Consider the following 13323-nt stretch of genomic DNA (forward strand, 5'->3'; position numbering starts at 1 on the left):
CGCTCACCATCCAACCCTGGCCGTGCCAGCTCTAGTCCTGCTCCTGCAAAATCTCTGCCCTGCACAATGCACAGCTGGCTCGATGCTCTCCTGTCAGAAATGGCTTTCAGGTTGCTCAGGGCATTATCTCAGATACAAGATGGATGCCACTCCTGGCAGCCTGCCATTCATCAAACCCACTTAGAAACAGCTCTGCTACTGCCATTTGCAGGCATAAAAAGACCAACAGGTCTAGTCTAAAATTTTTTGCAATTGGGTTATCTGTGAAGTCAGAGCATAAGGTCAGAAGAGAGTGGCACCTTTTTCAAACGGCTCCTTGCACTCAGAAGATGAATACTTATTTCCTATTACCAATGCTGGTGTTTTCAGGCTCATTTAATCTATAACATACTATTCAGGAAAAACCTGTTGATCATCTCCACAGCACAAATTGGCAGATTATCAGCTGACATCAGCTGTCCCACAACAAAATAGACCCTGAAGTGCACAGGAGACTGTTCTCCCCTGGTAGCTTTCTGCAAAGGCTCTTCTAGGACACTCTCTTCTATAACATTAAGCCTTTAAGCCTGACTCTCAATATATTAAACCTCTATTTGCCAAGCATTCACTGCTAGGCCTTTCTAAGAATCATTCTGCAAAGCTTGGATGGCAGTATGTTTTCACAGCTGATGTGGAAAAGCTAGAAACAACATTTCCCAATGAGAAATCTCTGCTTTACAAAGTGTGCACTGTTTCTTTGGTTTAATCTGACTTGCTAAGGGAGGGAGGGGGCTGCAGAATTCTTTTATACTCTTGACATAAAATATCTTAGTCTTCATGGTGGAATCATTCCATTTCCTAGTATCTGCTCTAGGATGGATATCCTGAGGCAGGGAAGAAAAAATAAATCAACATCTGACCACAAACCACCCATTGCCAGTGCTAGTGATGGCCCATTTTATGTCACTGGACACCCTGATTAAGCCTGAACACAAGTTTTTTCCTTGCCAGGTGGGAGGAAAACACCAGCAAGATCTGTGCAAGGTTAAGACAGGGCATCCGTGACCTTCAGGATCACAGCAAGCGACTCATTATGAGTCTGCTAAACAGCTATCAGTATTACAGCTTATTCATAATACATGAACAGCTTAAGTGGGTCACAGAGACCTGTATATCCCAGCAGCCTGGCTCCAACAGTGGCCAGTACTGGCAGCTTAAGGAAAGAATAACACAGAACAAGTACGGAGTGCTGCTGTCTCCAGTATATTTTCTCCAGCTTATTGTAAGAGGCAATGCACATATTTGCAAAGCCAGCTATTGAAGCTGGATCAAAGAGTTAAAACAGCTATTGATGGATCTCTCTTTCGTAGTTGACATCCAGCTGTACTTTTGCTCCCCCCACCCCCCAACATCCTGGCAATGACTCTGACAGTTCAGTTTGCACTGCATGACAAAGTATTTCCTTCTGCTGCAATCTGCTGCTCTGGATGTCATTTTCATACTGTCAGTCCCAGTTCATGTACTCTGTACCATTTGAGATATTGTAGAACACTCCTATTTCTCCCCTCCCCTACTCAAAATAACTTTGAGCTGAAGGCATTTATCTAATTAGTGTCGCTTCATCCAGGAACAGACCTACACTGCAGCAAGGTCTTCTCATCCATCCACACACCTTTTCTGCTTATTCTACATTTCCAAAACGGGTAACCAGAACCTCACACAGCATTTCAGCTCCAGATGAATAACCATTTTGAGCCAAGTCAAAAAAATGGCCTTTCAGCAATAGTGGAGGTATACAGTGGTCATCTAGAAGGAACTGTCCTCAGCCAGAGCTCTCTGGTCAAGGCAAGCTAGTTGGTTTATTGTGTGACAATATGATCACATTTCAGAATAAGATAAAGTTTAACAGAAACATTTACTTTAAGGGACATGAAAATAAGCAATTTCTGTATGGCAGTGCAGAAGCTCCATTTTGTATGGATGAGATTTTCACAGTTGGACTTGCCAGCATTAGTGAAGATGTGGCATCCTGTATGATACATACAGTGTTGACAAGGGCTCTCCCCGATGCAGACAGTCAGGTCACTCTCCACCCCTTTCTCTGCCAGTGTGCCTAGCCTACACTGACTTCTGCCCTGCATTGGTGGTGGTGGGGCTACCTTTCAGCTTCCTTCCTTGCAACCAGTTCAAAGGGATTGAGAATTATTAGACAAATATCAGTAAGGCCAACACCAGACTAGTGTCTGCCTGATTTTCTTTTGGAAACCTACACTAAAACCAGCTTACTCTGCACACATTTCAAGCTGCTGCAGCCAGAAGGAATGTGGAAAAGGGTTATGAGAACCCTGTGCTGCCTTCCTGTCTAACACCCTCTACTCCAAGAAATCACCATAGTTAAAAGTTTCTGAATACATGTGGCTACATGACTCACCCAAAACCATTTTGCAAAAAAATCTGGCAAACTTTGCAGAAGACCTCAATGAGACCTTTCTACTGGAAAATACATGCATTCCATTAATATCATCCTCCATTACTATCTATTGTTTCTATCAGTTCCGTTTTGCTTCTCAAGAGCACTGCTCATTCCAGCTCTTGCTAGCACAGGCACAAGTATTTCCATTAGAGTCTTTTAGGTGGTTCAAAGACATGAACAAGTGTATTAAACTTCAGTGAATACCTAGTGGCTAGCAATAGCCATGCCACCTCTCCTCTGTAAAATGTCAGAAGAATGTGAGATTCATAACTTTCACTATTTTAAGCACAGTGATCACAGGTACACTCAGTACTTAGGTAGGTGAAATGCTCCACAGTGTTTTTACTGTTTGCAAAATTAACTCCTCTAGAGCTGCTAAATGTCTCTACTTCTACACAGAGGCATGGTCTACAGTTCACCACTAAACATTTAAATTATTTTTTAAAACATAGCTTGCTATTTCTGAGAGCAGGCCAAAAACTAGCTCTATCTCTAAAACATTTGTCTTTCTAGGCTGGGTTTGCATGGAGATGACTATCTCCATGGCTGCTGGCCTGCAGCTCAAAGGACATCAACCACACTGAAATGCAGAGACATTTGCACAAGCAGGATTCTTATCCTGCAACATCACCCTTTCTGAGATACAGGATTCAGCTTCCTGACAGCTCCTATATTAAAAGCCTCAGAAAAAGCAAAGAGAAATGCAAAATCAATCACAATACTGTCAACAGTGTCCAATTATGTAGCAGTTTTGTTTTGGTTTGCTTCAGTGGCCAGCTGGGACTGAGCTGAGATAGATGATTAAATCTTGCCAGAGAACTTCAGTTGGCATCCGGAGACAGGCGTGGATCCTTTACTATTAACATACATAATGAACTCTCCAGAAACAAATTATCACCATCGTTTTTTAAAGATGATGCCAAATACTGGATCTCTATTGACATGAAAATGAATTCTGCAAGTCTTGAATGAGCTGATTTTTATCTATTTGCATGATTTTAATATTGACTCTGAGACAGCAAAGCAGCACCTTAGAGTGGTATAGGTGATCATTGGCCTTGGATGAATGCAAGACCTGACTCAGTACATATCAGTCATAAAACATTTCACTTTTTTCTTTCTTCTGGGAGATGAACTCCTAATACTGCTATAAAAGGGGCAGCAATAAAAGATATTGTCACCTGCTGCTCTGGGTACATCATTTATCTTCACCCTTGTCTGTGACTGACCAAAATGACATCAAGAGTGAAGCTCTCTTACACCATAAACTTGATTAGGGATATGCTTCTATAATAAATAGAAAAAAAATAAAAGCGGAATTATTTTTCAAAGGGATGAATGATCAGTAATTACTGACAGTAATGTCTTTCTTGGTAGAAACATATTTTCTGTATTCACAACTTCTGTTTGGCACATCTGCCATTAACAATGACTTCTACACAGATGCGTGTGTGTAACTCATGATTAATGAAGACTGTTCTACACATAACTTTCATTTCAGGTCAGCATTTAATGACCAGATCTACATTTTTGATCCAGCACTATTTACTAAGAAATTTTTGACAAGAAATCCTCTGAAAACTGATGAACACAAGCATAGACACTGCTTACCCAGACTGAGCTGCTAAGCTCACTAAATATTCAGTATGAAACATTGAACTTGCTATACAGTCACTTCCCACAGCATCCTCAGCAGTCATGCTGAGTCTGCAGCAGGGGCAGAGTACCTGCTCCAGAAACACTTCAAAATAACCAGAAACAGTGTTAGAAATTAAAGTCTGCATGTGTTTATTTTAATGCAAAATATCTGTGCTAAGATCAGCCAGGCTTGCTGAAAAGTTGCATGCTCCAGTCACCTCACCAAGAGGGATGATGGGAGACAAGAAGTGCACAACCGATCAGGCAGACTACATCAGGGATGTTAGGAACCCACCTTTGAATCTTAAAACAAAAATTCCAGAAGTGACTGTGGTAAACTAGTTTTTGCAATGCTTTTAAGTAAGGCAGTTACAAAAAAAACCAAACAAAACCAAAACAAAACAAACAAAACACCACCAAAATACACAAACAAAACTACAAAACATCAACTATTTAGGTTCAATTTGAAATTCCAAGCAGAAGGTTCTTGGCAGGGGGAACAGGGCAGCTCCAAGCCATAAGTGTAAGTCAGAGCAGTAGCAAAGGATTTTTTTACTTAGTGGAAATACTTATGGTTATTTGGAACCTTTAACTGCTTAGCATTTGCACTGAACCATAAGCTCACCAAGGGCTATTTATCACAGCTAAAGGAACAGTGATTAACAAAGTACAGAAGCTGACATCAGGCTTGCACAATAATAGAGTGTCCACAAGAGATTAAAAAACAGGCATTTAATTTGGGTTCTGACTTTTTTTAATCTTCTGGTCAGCAACTGGGATACTTCTGAGAATCTTGACATCACAATTCAATAACAAGGTCTAAATATGGCTTCTACTAGAAAAGCATGAAACCCAAGTTGCTCCTAGACTGTTCTTAAAGATTGTTTTACAGTTCTATAGATAGAAACCAATTATAATGAATACAGTCCACTTATATTGATCTGTCTAGAAGCCACTTCCTAAGATTTTCATTAAATAGGGGATCTCAGAAGCAAAATTGAAAATTAAAAAATACAGTTCATGGCATAGCCAGTTCACTCAAAGTGTTAGCCTTATTAATGTAGGGTCAGAGCTTCATCAGCAATGAACTTTAAGACTGAATAACCACCTATCCAAACCAAAAGGCACCACTTAAAACTGTGAAGCAGATGGTTTTTGAAATAGTCTGCTTATGAGGCTAAAACACCCATTCTTATGTATACTGATAATTACATTGGGTCCTGGTAAAGGTCTACCTGATGTTGCCTAAAGGAGTGGGTTTTTTTAAACTTCTCAGTACTGTTTAAGAAACTTTTCTCCTTTACTGCATGCTTTTCCTTTATATACTAATACAAAATACACTGAAAATTAAAGCTACTGACATGATAAAAGAAAACACTGAAGCTGATTCTGATATGAGTTACTTCACTGCCTTCTGTAACCCATGATGGGCAGCATCCTGGAGAAAGTCTCCAAGTGACACTAACTTTGTAGAAGATCATGACATTTGGGTTTGCCAATTATAGGCTCCAAGAACTACCAAATCCGACATTAAAACTCAGGTATGCATCTTATATAAAGTTTGGCTGGTACTTCTTAAACTGTCTTCAGAATGACAGAAAAAATGCTGATGGTATCTTCCATGTTTTCACTCTAATTGTAGGGTTGGACAGAGAACATGATGAAAAAGATGGGCTAAAGGAGTATGTATATATGGCTCAGTATAGAATGGGAAAGGTATTAAAAAACCCACTCTAACAAGAAGGTGGAAAGGTATGTAGTGTCATCTCTAACTTTTGTCAGCATTCATGTACAGTTTTTGCCCATGTTTACTTACCTGCAGTTTTAAGTACTAAGCAATTACACTCTGGTAACCTCTTGCTTTCTATCAGAAGTTTTCTACGTAGAACACCAAGGTGGTCTGGATGATCAAGGGAAAAGCACAATAAGGATGTGCAAAGGGGTCAGTGAAAACATAAAGGACTACCATAACTTGTGTGGCAGTTTAAAGAACCATGAATTATTTAAAATGGTAATAAAACATTAATTATCTTGCTTCTCAAGTGACCAGCCAGTGCTAATCCTCCATGAAAAAGAGAGAGATTCCTGACAGTGCCATCTCAACCAGGGAGCAATGGTACCCACCCAGCAGCAAGCCACAGCCTCACTAAGCTCTGCACACACATGACTGACAGAGCTCAGAGTGAGCACCCTGAGCCCTGCTCTTCCCCAGTGCTGGCCAGCAGCACTGAGCATCCCTGTGGGAGGGGTGCCCAGGTACAGGAGCTCCTCTGCTTGGTTCATCCAGCTTGGAGGTGTCAGTGGGGTTTAGTCAACTTGTGCCCAGCATCAAAACTGCCACCATAAAGAAAAAAAAAAAAAAGACAGGCCACTGACATGAGAGAGGAGACTCCCTTCTGAAGGGAACAGAAGGCCCCCCATGCAGACCAGATCACCTTGTTAGGGAAGCCTGCTGCCCCCCAGGGGCCCTGGTTAAAGATGGAAGAGAAAGCTTCCTCCCCTGATACAGACCTTAGATTATTATCCATTACTCATTTTTCATTCTGCAGCAATGAAGTCCCAACAAGATGTCTGAGGGCAACCAACAGACCTCAGAGCCTTGGGACAACTGGTTAGAGGATCAGGAGCACAAGCAGCATTCCCCTCTAGCTTTGCAACTGCAGAAAGTGATGAGTGAAGAAACAAGAGACAGCAGATCAATACCTGGCTCTGAGCCTGATGTCACCAGCAGAATTTCTGGGTTTTGATAATGGGTAGGTTTACATAACAGTAGGCCTGCTAGAGACACTCGTCTCTCTCCTTGCAGAGGAGTTAGCAGGACTCATTGAGCCCTAGAGTTTTAACCAGAGTTCTAAACTAGATTTGAAGAGAAAAAGAGACAAAAACCAGACTAACTAGAGATAAGCCTGGGGGCAGCACACCAGTGTTTGAGGGATGGTGTGCTAGCAAGGCTGCTAAGACAGCCATTTGCTGTCTCAGTGGAAGCAGGGGATGCAGATCCATGTGGTAGCAAAGGGTTACTGATGTGTTATGTCCCTCTGGATATGGTGATTGTGAACAAAGAAGGACTGGTGAGTGATCTGGTGGCTGAAGGCCACCCTAGGAACAGCAATCATGAAATAATTTTTGATTATTGTAGAAATTGGCCTGTTTAAAGGACTGGCTGAAGAATCCCTTGGGAGGCATTACTGAACTGCCTAGGGCTAGGAAGGCTCTCCAGAGGGATCTGGACAGGCTGGATCAAGAGCCAAGGCCACTTCTACGAGGTTCACCAATACCCAGTGCTGGATCCTGCACTTGGGTCACAGAATCCCATGCACACAACAGCCTTGGGACAGAGTCTGGAAAGATGCCCAGTGCAGAAGGACCTGGGGACACTGGTTGAGAGCAGCTGAACGTAAACATGAACCAGCTGTGCCCAGGTGGCTAAGAAGGCCAATGGTCTCTCCTGGCCTGTATCAGCAGTGGTGTGGCCAGCAGGACCCGGGCAGTGATTGCCTCCCTGTGCTCAGCACTGGTGGGGCCACACCCGAGTGCTGCGTCCAGTTCTGGGGCCCTCGGTTCAGGAAAGGCATTGAGGGGCTGGAGTGAGCCCTGAGAAGGACAGTGGAGCTGGGAAGGGTGTGGAGCACAGGTTCTGTGAGAGGCAGCTGGGGGGGCTCAGCCTGAAGGAAAGGAGGCTCAGAGGGGACCTCATCACTTTACAAGTACCTGAAAGGGGGGTTGTACTGAGGTGGGAATTAGTCTCACCTCCCAGATCAGAAGCAACAGGACAAGGGAAGGCTCTCAGCTTGCACGAGGGGAGGTTTAGATTGGATGTTAGAGAAAATTTCTTCACTGAAGAGGTTGTCAAGTTTTGGGCTACCCAGGGAAGTAGTGGAATAACCATCCCAGGAGGTATTTGAAGGATGCATAAATGGGACACGGTTTAGTGGTAGACTCAGCAGTGATGGCTTAATAGTTGGACTCTACAATTTTAAAAGGTCTTCTCAAACCTAAAGGATTCTAAAGGCTTACGTGTGTATACTGTAAAACAAAACCCCCATAACATAATTAAGTTCAGGAGCCAGCAGAGCCTTAAATCTTTCTCCTGAGCCTAGCTTTTCTATTACTTTGAAACAGACATCATTAACCTGCAGGACCACCTACACCTACAGAGAGAATGGGAAAAGTGTCTTGCATTTAGCAGCAGCTATGCTGTATTACCTCAGTGTATACAATACATAAATAACTTAGTAAACCCTTTTTGCCTTCTGGGTTTTTTAGAAACCTCTACCTCCTGGTCTGAGAACTATCCCTGCAAGCAGTAAGCTGCAGCTGGGGCAAAAGGCCAGTGTAGGCTGCAAGCTATGGCTCATACACAGCTACACAGCCATGAAGAGGTTCTACAGGGTGGGAGGGGGTGGCAGCTGAGGGTGCTCAGCACTGAGGAGCAGGTTACCTGCCCCAGCACAGGATGGGCTGTTGACAAAATCTTGCTACACAGCAAGTATATTTGGGAAGAGATACCAAGAGATGTTGAAAAAGCAATTGGGTGGTTTCCAGTTAGGTGGTTTCTCCAATTCTTGTTGAGAGGATGGGATTTGACAAACACAGTCCTTCACTGCTCATTCTGTCCCTCACTGCTCAAGGACCAGCTATCCTATCCCACATGAATGCAGTCACAAGTGTCCCCAGTGTGTCTTGGGGGTGTAGGGAATAACAAAAGTCTTGGGTAGAAGTTGCCTCTTAACCAAGGAAGGCAATACAGTGAGCTCTTCTTCAGCAGCTCCTGTAGTTTTCCCAGCACCAACTAATTCTCCATTCCCTATTTGGCAGCTGAGAAGAGGCCAGGTCACTGGTGGGTGCATTTTGCTGAGCTTTGGGTTTCCATCTATCTGCATAAGCATAGAAATGGTGGAAATGCTGTTTTGTGCTATCCCAAGCACATTAAGACAACTTAGGCAGCAAGAGCAATGTGCTGATGAGAGCTCTTCACAGCAACTAACCCTGCTGTATGCAGAGGGTGACGTTGAGAGTTTATACTAGAGGAATAAACAATTGAGAGCATACTGCTGGAACAAAAGGCGCTGGAACTGGCAATCTGACCAGTGATCACAACATTTCCACTGGACTTACTCAACTTAAGCATCAAGTGCACTGGTCACTGCACACAGCTAAGCAAAACACCAGTTTAGACATATTAGCAATCTACCTCTAGCTTACTTCAAAAGCCTTTACCTTTCTGCCAAATCAAAACTCCACAGAAACTATGAATTTTAAAGTAAGTTCAGAAGATTATAACACAGAATCATAATGCCTTGAAATAAGTCTGACTTGCAAACAAATCATTAAATGCATGACTAATTTTTCTACTTTACTAAAAAAATACTGGGCTCTTTCCCAGCACTGCCTGAACATGACCAAATTTAATTCAATTCTTTTTTTTCCTCTACTTACAATAACTTGGAGCAAGAACAAACATAACCCTAGATTTTATTTTGTTTTGTTCCAGACAGATAATCAGTAAAGAATCCAGTGTTGCTGGGGGGATAAGCAATAATATCTATAAAGCCTGAAAGCTCAATCAGTGCTATTACAAACTACTGCAGAAATTTGTCTACTGCATAGTGTTACCGTAACTGGTGACAAGCCTTCTTAATAAGGAGTCTAGTCTGTGAAAGGAAAAGCTGTATCCTTCTTGAATACTGCATTATAGGTTTTCAGTAGCATGAAACAGAGGAGATTCAGACAGTACTGCTCAGTTCATGCATCTGGCAGACAGTTTATCAGAAGGCAGAACACACCTGAAACAGCACTGCTACAGCTGTGTATGCAACCAGGCTGTTGTGTTTGGGATGTACCTCAGCAATCCACTGTGCTCTTCAATTTTCACTGGCATGATCAGGCTTCAGAGCTCAACCTACCACATGCCTCTTTGGCAGGCTTCCTGGACACAAACCCTCTCTCTATTAATTACTTGCAGAAATGGTGCTCTACCACCCTGTTTCCCTCATCCTTTCCTGCCTCCTCTGCCCCTGCCTGCTCTGGACAAAAATACATCTAACATTTAAGAGACCAGTAAGACAAGTCCAGCGGAGTCCTACCTTATAGGGAGGCTCAGGTCAGGAGTGCATGATCAGGAGTTAGGCTTTACTGGGTTAAGCCAAGCACACGCCAACTGTACTGCTAAAATATTCATGGGTTTGCACTTATGTTACATAAAAAGAATAAGAGATTGCAGTTTGAGAAACCACTGCTTACACAGACTGTATCCATCCTCTTTCCCTGTCACCAGTACAAGTGACAGTGCACGACAACAGTTTTGGTTCACTTTCGTAACAGCCAACTGATGTAGGACCCTTCCTTTCCTGGGGCAGCACTTTGCACTTGTCCCTGTTTAACCATGAGGTCTCCATGGGTCAGCCCTTTCTCCAGCCTAGTAAGAACCCTCTGCACAGCCTAGACCTCAATGGTATCACTCCTCACCCTTGCCCCACTTTGGGGCCACTCATAGCTCAATAAAGATGCCTCAATCTCCTCTAGGTCACTGATAAAGGCAGATTTGACAGGACAGATGGCAGGACAGATCCTGCAGCAACAACACTTGCCGCTAGACTCCAGCAACCATCTCAATAGGGAATTCAGAGACTGAACATAAACCTCAGAAAATTATCTTGGGAGGCTGCTAACAGACACTCACTGGGATTAGCAAGAGGGTCAGGAGCAGGCTCCCTCAGCACAGGGTGCCCACATGCCTCAGTGCCTGGACTTTTGAGACCTGTGGTTAGTATCTCCAGAACCAAAGGTGGAGGCAGTAAGAGCAGAGAGGCTTTGGGTACATGAGGAAATAGCCTCTCATGCAGCTCTTTCTGGGGACTCTATGAAAGTGACATTATCATAGACGTTTGCCAAGATGTCCAAGGCACACACCAAGCCCTCCACCACAGCATATAGAGCTCTGGGTAGGCATTCCTGCTTTCTAAAGCCTTTGCCATTTCACTGTTTTCAATATGACATCCTGGTCACTAACTACTCAACACAGACACCCCAGCTAAACAAAACTGACACTAACCACGCTGGGAAGGAGAGGATGCCTTGGAGAGGAGAGAGATCAGGAATAGGCAGGTAGCATATTGCACAATGAGCACCTTGTTCCCTTTTCCACAAGACACTGCTGTAATGATGTTACCAGGAGGAAGAATTGTTGTAAGTAAGTTAAATGTTCAGACAAGACTACACGGCAGTGTCATGCATTGTTATAACTTTAAAAGGATACTTGTTCAATTTGTTTCATTTTTACTTCATAGAAAACTCAAAGGAGGGATTGCTCCATCATTCAAGAACATTAATAATATTCAAATTATGCCTGAAACCCCTGTCTCTCTCTTGTTCATGACTCTGTCTGGACAAGTCACTCATGGAAAGAAGTAAATCCCTTCTTCTGAAGGGAAAATGGTACAAGTGGCAGGAGGACTTACAGAGCTACATATCAGCATGTCATGGGAAGGACCAGTGAAAACTCACTTTGATTCAGGCTAAGAAATAGCTGCTTCTGACAGTAGTGTGTGATAAACACTTTACTCTGGTGTTGCCACCTTAAAGAGCATTCAGGGATGTTACATGTGTATTTATAAAGAGTAAATACACATGGTTATGCACAAGAAGTGCATGTGTACAAGCTCAATGCAGTATCTCAGATGCTACACTGCTGGGGAGAATTTAAGAAAACTTTGCAATTGGTAAGAGAAAGGCACTATGTAAAAAACACCAAAACCAAGAGGTGCTATTGCTGTAGTAGAGCTAGTGGCCTGTCCCACAGGCACAACAGCTCAGGCCTGTGAATCTCACAATGCACCGTAGTACCAAACATGAGAACTGAAAGGGACATGAGAAGGATTGTATTAGAAGATGCTTACAGAAAGGCAGGCTGTCACTGCTCATTGAGAAGATAACTGGGTGGCACTTCAATGCATGCACTGCCTGATGAAACTCGTTTATGAATGGGCTGAAGACATTAAGAAAGTACTGGGAAGATCTAAAGTAAGGCTCCTGTGGGTGTGCATCCACCACACCTCCCTCCAATGAGGTAGCCTGTGTCCCCGATACGTGCAGGGGGGGTTGTACAAGGAAGGCGACATCAGGTTCAAGGGCATTAAGGCTGACACCAAGTACAGCGAAACACACACCATCTCTTGTGCACAGGCCAGTACATACAATTATCACAGGCACCAGTGATGCACTATCTGGAGCTGAGCTCGGGTTCAGCGTGTACTGAATATGGGGTTTGTGGTCCGAGCAAGGCTGCACCGTGGACACAAACCCGCACAACCTGCCAGCGACCCGTCCTGCCGGACGGACCGGGCACACTGACACGGAACCCGCACGCCCCAGAATGGATGAGTCATAGTTTACACTGTCTATCCACTTGTCTCCAGGAGCAGAGCATCGCTCTCCAGTAAGCCCAGCACCGCGGGGCTCCGCCGCACGGCGAGCTCGGCTGCCGGCGGCGGTGCCGGGCCGAGCCGCTGCGGGGCGGCTCCCGCCAGCCGGGCTGCAGCTCCGAGCGCGGTCCGCTCCCGCTGCGGCGGCCCCGGGACACGCCCGGCGGCGCGGCCGGCCCGAGCTCACCTGCGCAGGCATCGCCCCCCGGCCCGCTCCGCTCCTCACCTCCTTCCGGCGGCTGGGCGCGCCCGGGCGGGTGAGCAGCGCCGTCTCCTCGCAGACCACGGCCACGTCCTCCACGAAGACACAGTCGGGGAGGCTCTCGTCGGCCGGCAGCTCCAGCACCTGCAGCCCCAGCTTGCCCCGCAGCACACCCACATACAGCTGATGCTCCCTCTCCGCCCGGGCCAAGTCCACCTCGGGGCCCGCCACGCTGCGCAGCGCCTGCCGGCACAGCGACTCGGGCAGCGCCCGCACCACGGCGTGCGTGCAGCGCCCGAAGGCGGCGAGGCCGCCGCCCAGCCCGGCCATGCTGCGCGGCGGGGACGGCGGAGAGGGACGCGGGAGACGCGCGGCGAGAACGGCGGAGAGGGACGCGAGGCAGGCGCGGCGGGGACGGCGGAGAGGGGCGAGGGACGCGCGGCCGCCGCGGGCGCTGGCGGAGCGGAAAGCGCCGCCCGCGGCCCGGCCGCGCCCCATTGGCTCCCCACCAGGCACATTTCCATGGGGCCGCCGCCGCCGCGCCCCCATTGGCTGGCGGCGGCGGCCGGGCCGCGCCATTGGCCGCCGCCCGCGCGGCGCCGCTTACC

The 13323-nt window shown here is 45.7% G+C and overlaps 1 protein-coding gene across 1 annotated transcript in view; it reads right to left on the reverse strand.

Moving 5' to 3' along the window:
* Positions 1–13294, reverse strand: part of DDAH1 (dimethylarginine dimethylaminohydrolase 1) — a 57583-nt gene extending 44289 nt beyond the window's left edge. The window contains exon 1 of the mRNA XM_021526786.4: positions 12740–13294. Within this exon, the coding sequence (XP_021382461.2) occupies positions 12740–13294 (555 nt within the window). The remainder of the gene's footprint in view (positions 1–12739) is intronic.
* Positions 13295–13323: the final 29 nt, after the last annotated feature.

Source organism: Lonchura striata, chromosome 8, assembly GCF_050655825.1.
Source record: "Lonchura striata isolate lonStrDom1 chromosome 8, ASM5065582v1, whole genome shotgun sequence".
Classification (NCBI taxonomy): Eukaryota; Metazoa; Chordata; class Aves; order Passeriformes; family Estrildidae; genus Lonchura; species Lonchura striata.